The 12,292-nt window shown below is 46.5% G+C and overlaps 2 protein-coding genes across 9 annotated transcripts in view; both read left to right on the top strand.

Moving 5' to 3' along the window:
* Positions 1–12,292, top strand: part of LOC119444336 (venom metalloproteinase antarease-like TtrivMP_A) — a 1,295,510-nt gene that overhangs the window by 1,034,542 nt on the left and 248,676 nt on the right. The gene's annotated exons all lie outside the window — the stretch shown is intronic.
* The window catches only part of LOC119445424 (zinc metalloproteinase/disintegrin-like), a 512,423-nt gene that overhangs the window by 489,720 nt on the left and 10,411 nt on the right, over positions 1–12,292 (top strand). The window contains exon 5 of the mRNA XM_049663290.1: positions 8,312–8,462. Within this exon, the coding sequence (XP_049519247.1) occupies positions 8,312–8,462 (151 nt within the window). The remainder of the gene's footprint in view (positions 1–8,311; positions 8,463–12,292) is intronic.

Here is a 12,292-nt window from a genome sequence, read left to right as displayed (position 1 = left end):
CAATGACACGGCGTTCTGCGTTCGAGACTCGATACGGGCGCTGACGCAGAGGTGCGTGGGTGCCGGTGTCAATGTGGTGAACTATGGCAGATATGTGGCCCAGAGAAGGCTGTTCATGGTCAAAAGATGTCCTGAAACGGTTGAGGAGCTTCAAGAGCTGGGTACACTGGCTGTGGAAGAGTTGGGAATCAATTGATGTGTTGAGGACATCCGAGGATGACGAAGTACCTGAAGTAGCAGAAGTAATACTGGTGACAGGAAGGTCGTTCATATTATCTGGCAATTGACAATGATAAACGGAGGCAATATTCTCAAGTCGACCAAGACATTCACCACGGAGTAAAGTGGCGGATGATAATAACCGATTGGAAACATAAATGTTTCCAGAAAAGTTCTCAATCGTGAGAACAGCAAAATGAAGCAGGAAGTTATTGCGAGAGGCGAAGGCTTCGGAGGGTGCAAACAGAGTTGTAGAATAAGGCGCGGAGGAGCAATAGAAAGGCACAAGAACAGAAGAGAAAGGATGTCAGTGTCCGCAGCGACGACAACTCGAGGAAAAGGAGAGAAACATGGCTCAGATGGAGCATCAAATAAAGGCGATAGTGTAAGTTCAGCACGCGCACAGTCAACAACGGCCTGATGTGTGCAAAGGAAATCCCAGCCCAGAATTACATCGTGCGAGCATGGTGTCAACATGACAAATTCAACGACATATAAAGCATCTTGAATGACAAGCCAAGCCGTGCACGACACACAAGGCTGGACGTGGCTCGCGTTGGCATACGCAGAGAGACGCCAGAAAGCGGAATCGTAATTTATCTCTACTGTCGACATAGTTCATCACTGAAAACAAAGACAGCAGCTCCGGTATCAACAAGTGCTTGTACAGCGACACCCTCAATACACACGTTGATCTCGTTAGTAGGAAACCACCGAGGCCTTGCAGTTTTCAACACGAGCGCAGTTCTTGCCTCCGGAACTGCGACCGTCAGTTTTCCGCTTGAACGGGCTGGGTGCAACAGAGCATTGGCGAAAGTGAACGGCGACGTGGGGAAGGCGAGCGGCGTGTGCGGCAGGCGCGTTGACCCGACTAGACAGATTCAGGCGCCGGGCCAGACGAAACCGATGTGGTGGTGGCTCAAGATGAGCGTAGCCTGGACTTCGGTCGCCTTCACGTGCACGGAAGTCGCGGCGATAGCAAACGCGTGCGACATGGCCAGGAAGGTGGCAGAAATAGCAGATCGACCGGTTGTCTGCAGGACACCAAGGGTTTGCAGGTGGTGGGGCGGCACGCAAAAGAGGGAGCGGAGCCGTACGCACAGGGTCGACCACATCTAAGGTGAACACCTCATTAGTACTCAAGCCGGTAAAAAAAAGCGATTCTTCTACTTAACAAGTGAAATGTTCTTTATACTATGCGTAATCATGGTGTCGATAAACACAATATTGATTTTTCGAATTCGGTACTGAGCATCAGCTTCTATAATGTATTGAATACTAATGAGGTGTTCACCTTAGATGTGGTCGGCGCTGTACATGAGGCCGCGCCACGTAGAAGGCGCTTGATGGTTGCCCGGGATCACTGCCGAAGGAAGCCAGACGCCTGGCTGCCATTTCAGCGTAGGTCAGAGGGGCGGAGATATGCGGATGCTGTTGTGTATGAGGCATTGGGCATTGGGCAATCGGCAGCGCCTCGGAAACTAGCGGCTGAATGGCGTGTCGAAGTGACGGAGCGAGTGATTGCGTAGGCTTCGGGATGCACGACACAAGGAACAACTGCCGTGTCCACTTCTTCGCGAACGAACTGCTGTATTTTCTGCAGCAAGGAACTGTGGTCAATTGAATCATCGCGAACGGTGAGAGCCGAGATGTTCGTCGTGTCGAAGTTAGAGCGCCACGTGGAAATGCGTTCTTTCCTCATGTTGTCGTAACCTTGGCAAATCTTTGTCTTTGTCTTTGTCTGAATCGCGTCGGCGACCGTTTGGGGTTCTTCGCAACGAGCATGTGGAAGGCGTAGTACTCCGTGCCTTTCATAATTTGTCTGATTTTGTAAGCCTCACTCGTGGAAGAGTTGATGTCGCGGCAGAGGTCGACGACATCTCTGTAGGGGGTAGTTTTCGCCGGAGTTCTGGGCGCGACCACGCAAGCGCTGTTCGGCGCGGAGCTTGCGCACAGTAGGTCGGCCGAGTACCTCTGCGAAGCTCATCGTAAAAGACGACCAGTTCGCAACGTCAACTTCGTGTTTGCGAAACCAGAGAAGGGCCACATCGCTGAAGTAAAGATGACGTTGGTGCGTTTGTCGGCCTCATCCCACTTTTGCGTGCTCACTCGTTTCCTCCACGTCGTGATCTTCGGTGCCACTGAATGGAACAAGGTCGCGCTGCCTTGGTACGCCCGAAAAGATGACAACCGTGGGAGCTGTAGCTTGTTGCGGCGCTATGTCGTCAGGCATAGCCGAGGCTGGAGGCAGAATCCGGGTACGGAGTTCCTGGCTGACGAGTGAAACCATCAGCCTCCACCAAATGCAAGCAGACGTTCAGGGCGTGATTCATATAAATATTCAGGCTACACGAAAATGGTCCGGTCAACAGCAAAGCAAAGCGAGCGTGAGCACCAACAACACTCTTCGCCCTCGTATTTCGCTTGCGTCCGTGTTTGTCGCTACACTTTAGTAACCAACCACGCGAATCTGCCGATTGGTTTCCCGGGTGGATTCTCGTTTCTACAGAACCGCTCCCGTTCCATGATGCCACGCATCTGTATTTAGTTCAAAAATAAATGAAAAGTCCCGAAGATAAAGAACAGTGTATAAAGGAATTATCTGTACCAGCCATTCGCGTGCATAGTCGCATTCTTCTGTCCATTGAAAAGGCACATATTTTTGCGCCAACCTTGTTAAGCACCGTGTCTTGATAGCATAGTCTCGAATAAACGCTCTGACATGGCCGGCTTAGCAATGAGCACCACGGACTGTTTTTTTTTATTATTAGTGGTACCTTCCATCCAGTGACCTTGCTTTCGAATAACTCGCTCTTCTTGAAGTTTAACTTTAGCATGGCTTCTAAAAGGCAGTGAGAAGATGCGCAAGGTGTTCTTCACGTTACTGCTCACTCTTACAGTATACAATGATGTCGTCAGCACAAACATTGAAGAAGAGACCAATAAAAGGGTTCAGAACAGGATTCATCATCTTCTAAAACCAACTGGGCGAGTTTTTTCAACCAAACCGACGACGATTATATTCAGAAATGTCAAATGCAGCCACAAAGGTGGTGTAGTACTTGGTTCCTTCTTAAAGTGGCAGTTGCCAGAAGCCTTCGCATCGATCTATTTTTGAAAACCAAGTAATCCACCTGTTTCGTCCCTGATGCTGTCTATTTGGGGCATTGAAAATGGGATCAGATGCATCTGGTTCTTGATCGCTCTATAGTGAATGCACAGCTTTAGGCTGCCGTATTTTTTGGGGGCGATGATGATTGCTGATGCTAACGGCGAAACCGATAGATGGGTGATGTCAGCATGTGACTTGAAGCTCCTTATTTAGTCATGCTTTATTTTCTATTCATAGGCAGTATGGCTTTTGTCAGACTATAATAATGTCCTGTACCTTAAAGCTCGGTGCTTCCAGGAGGATAGTCTCCCATGCAGAACAATTCCGGGTAGAGTGTCTGAATATTCTCTCCACTTTTTGGTTCTGCGAATTTGGTTTGCATCAGTGAAAGGTTTGTAATTATCTTCATCGGGGCTAAAGGCACAGCGTCGTCCCAATGAATGTTTACACTCAACGATTTCACGTCCGGGCGAGAGAGTAGCAAGTTGTATTCCTCATCTTCTATTGCTAAGGCAAGATATTCCGCTTACTGCAACTGATATTCTAGCCTTGAGCTTGTCACACGGTACTCCTCTTCACGACCATCATGTGCTGGTCGGCCTGGAAATATGTATGCTACATTTTCTCTGCTTATCTTGTGTATTCATATTGAAGCTCTATTGTTGAGAAGAGCTCGGATGTTCTGTCCCATCACCCCAAGTTGTATGCGAAATTAACTTGAACAAATCAGTAAGATGATCATGTTTCGTTTCGGTGAAACACAATGAGGCTTTTGTGTCATTTGCTTCTGTTTAGAAAGTGTTGATGACTGCAAGGCGTCACCGGATGCTGAGTTGGTCGCACGAAGTACAATATTTGCACTATCTTTAGTTTTGGCGGCCTTATGTCCGAGTCGCTCGACTGAGATTCGGGCTGTCCATGAAGATCTGGCCGCGTCTTGCAGCTCCTTTCAGGCCAGAAGTCGGGGGATGCTTGTAGTAGCCCTAGTAGATCTTCCAGAGCTCCCGGCCCTATTTATTTGTCCATGTCGTTAAAAATCTCTTCGGAGACCCTGAATTACAAGCGGTAAAACTGGTCTTAATGGTAACTGTGATTCAGCAAGTTGAAGCAGTCACTGATCATCAAGAAAGTAGTCAAGCCAGGAACCAGACCTTAAACGGTAAAACAGGTCATGGTCCCATCGCTGTACTTTATTTGTTTGCAATGTAGACAGGATCTTTTCGTGCCAGATGCACCAAGGTTCGCAAACATGGTCAACGAACCGCAACTGATTCCGCTTTATCGTTACACCAGTAATAAATAGTCGCATCTTGGACAGACAACCACCCGTTGTATTTCGCCGTGGTCTCATCAGAAGTGATCCACCTTTCTGGTTTATCAGAAGAAGCGTAAAAAGATTCAGGTCGTAAAATTTCAACTCGATCGTTTCGCCTGTGGCGTAAAGTAGACGCGAGAGTTATCGATATGGCAGTTTGTTGCGAAGAATGGTGTTGTTGCATCGCTACTGCCAGAAAAATTGTTGATATCTCGTCATATGATGCTGCACGAGCGAATGATCACCCGAGTACCAGCTGGGTAAACAGGGCCATGACGATATGCATCTTCGCCGAACTTCGTTTAGCAAGCTCTTCGGGCGACACAGAAGCTCGATCCAGAACAAGTTCCAGGAGCTCACCCGTTCTTGTGCCCACCGGGAAGCGACCGGGCAATCATGCTGGGCTTGATAGCCTTTGAATACCACTCAGTTGTCATCGCCATCATCATCATCATTTTCATCATCATCATCAGCCTATATTAATGCCCACTACAGGACGAAAGCTTCTCCCTGCGAACTACAATTACCCCTGTCTTGCGCTAGCTGATTCCAACTTGCGCCTGCAAATGTCGTAACTTCATCATCCCACCTAGTTTCCTGCCGTCCTCGACTGCGCTTCCCTTTTCTTGGTATGCATTCTGTAACTCTAATGGTCCTCCGGTTATCCATCCTACGCATTACATGGCCTGCCCAGGTCCATGTTTCGCTCTTAATTTCCACTATAATATCGGCTTTTCCCGCTTGCTCTCTGATCCACACTGATCTATTCCTGTCTCTTAACATTAGGCCTAAGATTTTTCGTTCCATCGCTCTTTGTGCAGTCCTTAACTTGTTCTCGAGATTCTTTGTTAATCTCCAGGTTTCTGGCGCATATGTTAGCTAGTACCGTTAGAATGCAATGATTGTACCCTTTACTCATCAACGCTCCCAGTCAGGGTTTGGTAATGCCTGCCGTATGCACTCCAACCTAATTTTAGGCTCCTGTGAGTTTCTTTCTCATGATCAGGGTCCCGTGTGAGTAATTGACCTAGATAAACATACTCATTTGGAGACTCTAGAGGCTGACTGGAGATCCTGGCAGCTGTTGTACTTCTCTACTAAAAATTCACCCCATCTTCATTCACTTTTCGGATGTAACAAGCCCGCACCTATAAAATAGAACAAACCAACTTCATGTCGCCATTTTGAACTTCTTTATCCTTCTCTTCTCTTCCCTCGCTCACTGCAATGTCTCCGACTTCTACTCTTTCGGTACGCTTCACTCCCCCTACTTTTTTCTTCATCCCTACTGGGATGGTCATTCAACACATTTTCTATGGAAGCCGATGCTTCATTTTCGTTCTCGCGGATATACCAGACGTATTTTAAGTTACCCTGCTGACTTGCGGTTTTCACGACACGATACCATATTATATAGAGAGATCCAGATTTTATACAGATCCAGTAATCGATAGGCGCTTTCTCACGCGAACCAAGTCACCTACCTCAAGTCTTCCCTCGTTCCGATGTTGTTTGACTTAACTTTCGGCACGCTTCAATAGTGACACGTGTATTCAGCTGCTGTATTCGTCATCGTAACTACTAGGAGACAATGGTGTCTGTGTGTATGCATGTCCAATACCCACTGAAGACACACTGCTCTATAAGTCATCTTCAATGCGCATTAACAAGATTAACAAGAACATTTACAAGACGTCTTGGAGACGTTATGGCAAGATATTAAAAAATTATTTACGACATCATGCCAAGTTTTTGTCGGATCTCCTGAACAGTCTAAGATTGTCTAATCCACCACCGATATTTACATATCAGACGATTTACAAGACGATTCAAGGACCTCTTAAAGACGGCCAGAGGACGTTTTACTAAGCGTCCTGTAGACGTTTCAAAGGTTATCTAGAACACGTCTTGCGCGACATCCTGGGAACGTTCTAAAAACGGCTACAGAACGTTCTGCTGGGCGTTCTCAGGATTTCTTGAAAACGTTTTCAAATGCTTTAAACATCTTCTGGTCGATATCATGGCATTTTAGCGCGACAGAGTTAAGGGTTCGATGTTGGCGTCGGTGTAGATGTCGGCGTCAGTGGCGGAGAAAATCATCCAGAACCAACCCAACCGCGCCGGCCAGATTCACAAAGCTTTTCTTACGTAAGTTCGATTTGCCAATGGCTGGCCGCCTTCGCTAATGATATGTCTGGCATTCGGATTGGTTAAAATTCTTTCTTATAAAGAATTCTAGCGTAAGTTTTTTTTTGTAAATTCGGGCTCAGTTGTCCAAAAACAAAAACAGCTTCCGTAGAACAACGTGCAAGCCAAGTAAAAAAAGAGCAAAAACAAACTCAATTTAACAATGCGTGAAACTATGACACAAGAAGGCAAACCTCAGGAAAGAGCGATGACAGCGAATTACGACAAATGTGAAGATTATAAAAATAAGCGTTAGAAGGACTCTGTATTCTGCAGACGGCTGAGTCTTGGTGATGACAGGCAGGAACAAGGGCTATTTATGTTCTCGGGTGTACTTTGGGCGGAATACAAAACATGATACAACTGAGGATTTCGGGACAGGTGAGGATATAATAAATACAAAATCATATATGCAACTCATATACATGAGTTGCATATCAATAGAGTGAGTTGATCAATACAGTGAGGACAGGCTGCCAACTGCCACCTAGTCTCATGAAGACGTGCAGACAGTCTGCACGTTTTTGAAGCACATCGGAACAAATTTTTTTGCAGAAAGCAATGAAGAACCTTTGTAGGTCCATAATATAGGAATTGTGCAGAAATTCTTCAGAAGTTACATATATAAAAAGTTGTCGCAGTTTCACCTGAAAGGCGAAGCATCAATTGCGATAGCGAATTTGTAGAGAGCTATACGGAGTAATGATAGTATCTTTATCAGCTGTATAAACTTGGACACGCAGCAGCACCGGCCACACGCAGAACTTGTCGACACCGTCGGCGTTTTGCCCGCGTTCGCACAAAATGCGTGCGGCGTTGCTGACTGTTGCCGGAGCCTCTGATATAAATAGGCACTTGGTGCCGCAGCTAAACGTCGCATGCCTTCCCTCCCGCTCCCCCGCCCACGCCCTTTCGCGCGTCGGAAGAAGGCGCGTTTGCTCTACATATGTGGTGATTGTAAAGGAGGAAAGAGACGCCTACTTCTGCAGCCCTTAAGGGAGCACGGCGCCGAACACGCGTTTGTTCTCAGCCGTGGGTTCACTCCCCGTGAAAGCGCGCGTCCCTCGCCCCCTTTCACTCGCACATACAGCGTTCGGCGGCACGCGGCGACGATTTCATCTCCATTGACGTCATACGGAACCTCACGGCGACGGCAACGGCGACGACGACGGCGACGCCGACCGCAGAAACCTGCTTTGGAGTGTCCATATAATTGCTATCGCAATAAAAGGGTGTCTATCTCAATTTCCTGTAATTATCTGCTGCTTTAAACGTAAACGCATTGGATCCTGCAGTTTGTTTTCTTGTATGGTTAGTGAAGTTAGGTAGATAATAATTAGCAAAATACGATTGTTGCCAGGCGTATTCAATGCGATTTTTTAATGCACTCATATGTCCTGTGAATTCCACTCACTGATCAGGATTACGCGCCCTGTGAACTAAAGAAAGACGTAGATGTTCAATTGTCTGTTGCGCAGTACACTCCCGAGGAGCTGTTTCGATGAGCGGAGCAGGACGAACTATATGGCTGTGTACAAGAAATATCCGGGTCAGGCAGTACGGCCGCAGCATTACTGCAGAAGGATGCTCAAGATGAGAGGAAGGCGAATGAAGGTTCTTGCACAGAAGGTGAGCTTTTGGTTCTCGTCTGTTTCTCACGTTTGCTGTTATTTCATAAACAATTTCTTGTGATTGATTTTACCGGCGCTTGACAGAAACAATTTAGTAACTACTTCCATATGAGCGGGGAATTTCCCCTTAATGATTGCTGCTTTCACGAGACCGTCAAGTGGCAGGATTTCCTTGCAACAGATCACACAAGTGCAGATAAGCGTGCAACATTGACCATATTAGATGTGACAGTACACCCGGCTCTGCGCGACGCATACATCGATCAACTCTATTAGCGTATATATACGAGTCTGATGACTTGCAGGGGAGCAGGTGTACCTTTTTGTAAGAACGTAAGACGAATTGTTCTACACCTACCCAATCTCTCGGCCTATACATGGCTTGTGAAGCTATAGCCCAGAAAAGGTAATTGAGAGTAGTAAAGTGCTGACAGTATTGGTGAGAAAAGTTTGACTTTACTTCACACTTTCCAATTTTCTTAACCAAAAATAACGTTGAATAACGTTATCATTGAATAAATTTTTCCATAGTAATAAGAAACATTTTTTTGCTTTTGCTCTTCTCGCATTCATTTTTTAAAATATAAGTTGCCCTTCTCCCTTTAATGAATTCGCAAGTTGATGAAAATAACCATGCATCATGAGAGAATATTTCAATTGTTCAGAAACCATGAACGCTATAAGATATATAACAATATCACATACTTCATAGATAACTTTTGGTAAACGTTAGGCTTTAAATTGCCAACATTTACATTACACTTCAATTAACAGTGTGTCACATTGCCTAACCCCTCGGTTGCGCTATATTTATCCCTTTCAGACGCCACTTTATCCTGTTGATTGAAAGCCTACTTTTACCACATTTCTGGCATCTTCAGAATCATAGAAAGTGTGCAGGTGTAGAAAAGATTAAAAATTTTCAATTCTTTAGTGAGTTTTGTCAAGTTTACAGAATGTGGACTCCACACGAAAACTCCCTACAGGAGCATCAAATATGAAAACATCAACTATTTCGTGTATTGAAAGCTTGAAAAGCATTTATCCAACCATTTGAAAATTATGCCTGGTGCATGACATTGTGAAAAACAATGAAAGATGTGAACCCACTACATTTCAACAAAATACAGACACCAAGCGAGAACACCCAACCGTCGACCTTCCCACTCATCTTTATAAAACATTTTGCTCATGTTATCCGAAATTCCAGCACAATTCCAATCATAAGTGTGTCAAGATATATGCGACACATTTTAAATATCATTACTGTCATCAGTGTTTTTGCTTTTGATGCACTATCTTGGTGTACACAACTGTGTATATAGCATCTGAAAGGGTTATATTATAACTTTATATACTCCCGGAGTGGCGGGAACGCGATGCCTAATAATTTATTTTTCCCAGTAGGCTTTCTGAGCGGCTTTCAGCCGATAACGCGTCTCAAAAAAAAAGAAATGCCTTTAGCTTGAAATAATTTAATTAATCTGATTCGTTGAACGAAAGAGTCCACCAGCAAACAGGCTGTTCACTCATGGGACAAAATCCTTGCAATGTTATTCATCAACTGAGGCTCATGCGCGCTGAAGGATTAGAAAATTACCTTCATCAACGCACGGATCTTATACCGGACGTTTGTTCTAGAATAAAGCAGAGTTACACTTGAAATATTAAGCAATACTACTTTTCAGAATTAATACTAAATGGCGCAAAAGCAATAGAAATCACATTGCCACACTTTGCAACAGGCGCCACGTAATTAGAAAGACGAAGACGTGAAGCACGCCTTGAATTCCAATAATAGTTGCCGCAGTGCCTTTTTTTCTCCTGAAGCAGCTCGTTATTGATGTCAGTGCATGCGAGCGAGGGTGTCGGTTTCTTCAGAAGCGAAATACTCAATGATGTCCTCCAAGGCTTCAGCGTAGGCGATGGTAGTGCCGCGAAAAAGGTGTCGATGCTCATTGGTAAAATTTGTGAGCAATATTTCAGCCCGGCCACCTCGAACGTCTGCGATGCCTTGTGCCGCGCAAATTCTTAGGTTCAGCAAAAGGGAAATGTTGTCTTCTGCTAGGACTTAACAGTTGCTCGCCCTTTCAGATATCACCTGAACCATAACGCTGGAACAGGGCGGCATCGTCACGCTGTCGTAGAAAACACGAAGACCGGCTCTATGGCGGCAGGCATCATCTTGTGCCGTAGCGTTCCTCGCAGAGAAAGTGATTTAACGCTTTCTGAAATCGATTGATGACACCATATTCCAGGAGAAAATCCATTCCAAGTATTAAATCACCGGAACATTCACGCAGGACAATGCAGCTAGCGAGAAACGTGCAATTTTGGATTTGTATCCTAGAAGCGATCATTCGAAGCGGCGTGATAACTTGTCCGCCCACTGTACGAACTTGCCCCCCAGTCCAAGACACAATAACTTTTTTTAAATGCGAAGCATTACTTGCCGGCGGCTCTGTCTGTTGTCCAGCCTCCCACACCTCCACAGCGCATTGCGTGTCCCCTCCCCTTCTCTCTCCTCTCCTACGCTACCCCCTTTCTCTCCTCTAGGAATACTGTACAGAGTGGCGCCCGCGTGGCACACGCCCACAGCGCATACGCGTCCCCCCCTCTCTCTCCTCTCCTACGCTCCCCCCTTTCTCTCCTCTAGGAATCAGGAGCGGTACCCTCGACAGGTGGTGCGACAGCTGCATACTCCGCGGTATTGAAAATGACGGAGCGCGCGCGTCTCATTCTCTCTCCTGTGCAGCGCCGCGATGAGCGCTCGGGCCTCTGCCGCGAAACCATCTCCCGCTCAAGCTAACCATCTCCCCGCTGCTTCGCATCCGCACATGGTTCGCTTTAGTGGGAGATGGAGTAATTTTTTTAGAAGACTCGCCAATTTTCCACTAATAATCGAGTAATCAGCTCCAGTGTCTATTGGCGCACTGACATTTATCCCGTCGACGAGCACAGGTATGTTAATCACGAACTTGTTTCCAGGCTGAGGTACAGGCGTCGTCAAATCTCTGGCTACAGGCGTCGTCGTATCTCCTTCGGGTCGAGGTCGCGTCGATTGGAGGTCTTCAGCACGTCGCGTGTCAGCGGCTTCGTATCGAAAGGTCGCTGACATCAGTTTTTCAGGCGAGGGCTCGGCGCCTATCCCGCATTTAAATGCGAAGCATTACTTGCCGGCGGCTCTGTCTGTCGTCCAGCCTCCCACACCTCCACAGCGCATTGCGTGTCCCCTCCCCCTCTCTCTCCTCTCCTACGCTACCCCGTTTCTCTCCTCTAGGAATACTGTACAGAGCGGCACCCGCGTGGCACACGCCCACAGCGCATACGCGTCCCCCCTCTCTCTCCTGTCCTACGCTCCCCCCTTTCTCTCCTCTTCGCATTATTTTCAAAGGTGCATCATTCTCGATGCACCTTCACGACTTGGCTAGGATCGCCGCTGATGAAGCAGATGAAGACCCTCCGATCCACGCAGGGGTGCAGTTTTCCGTTTGAACAGCTGGCAGTTAGAGACTTGGACGCAACGCTTCAGGTCGCCTCTTCTGCTAGAATGTGACAATATGTTTATGGTAGAAAGCATTATAGTTAACTTTTGAGAATGGGGTTTCACACGCAATATTACACTTCGATGGACAACTTTTCTATTTGCAATACCGGCGTTAAAGTTCAGCTGTGCGGAGGTGTTCTTAAGGGAACGCTAAAGGATACTAATGGAAAATATTCAGTCGAGCTAGATTTAAAGATTTAAAGATGTAATAACGAATTCGTGATTCATAACGACAACAGAGCTATTGTCGGCGAGAAAACGACGAAAATTTGAACCAAATG

The sequence above is a fragment of the Dermacentor silvarum genome, chromosome 3 (genome assembly GCF_013339745.2).
Source record: "Dermacentor silvarum isolate Dsil-2018 chromosome 3, BIME_Dsil_1.4, whole genome shotgun sequence".
NCBI classification, from domain to species: Eukaryota; Metazoa; Arthropoda; class Arachnida; order Ixodida; family Ixodidae; genus Dermacentor; species Dermacentor silvarum.
The sequence above is the reverse complement of the archived record's forward strand: the minus strand, read 5'-3'. Positions and strand labels throughout refer to the sequence as shown.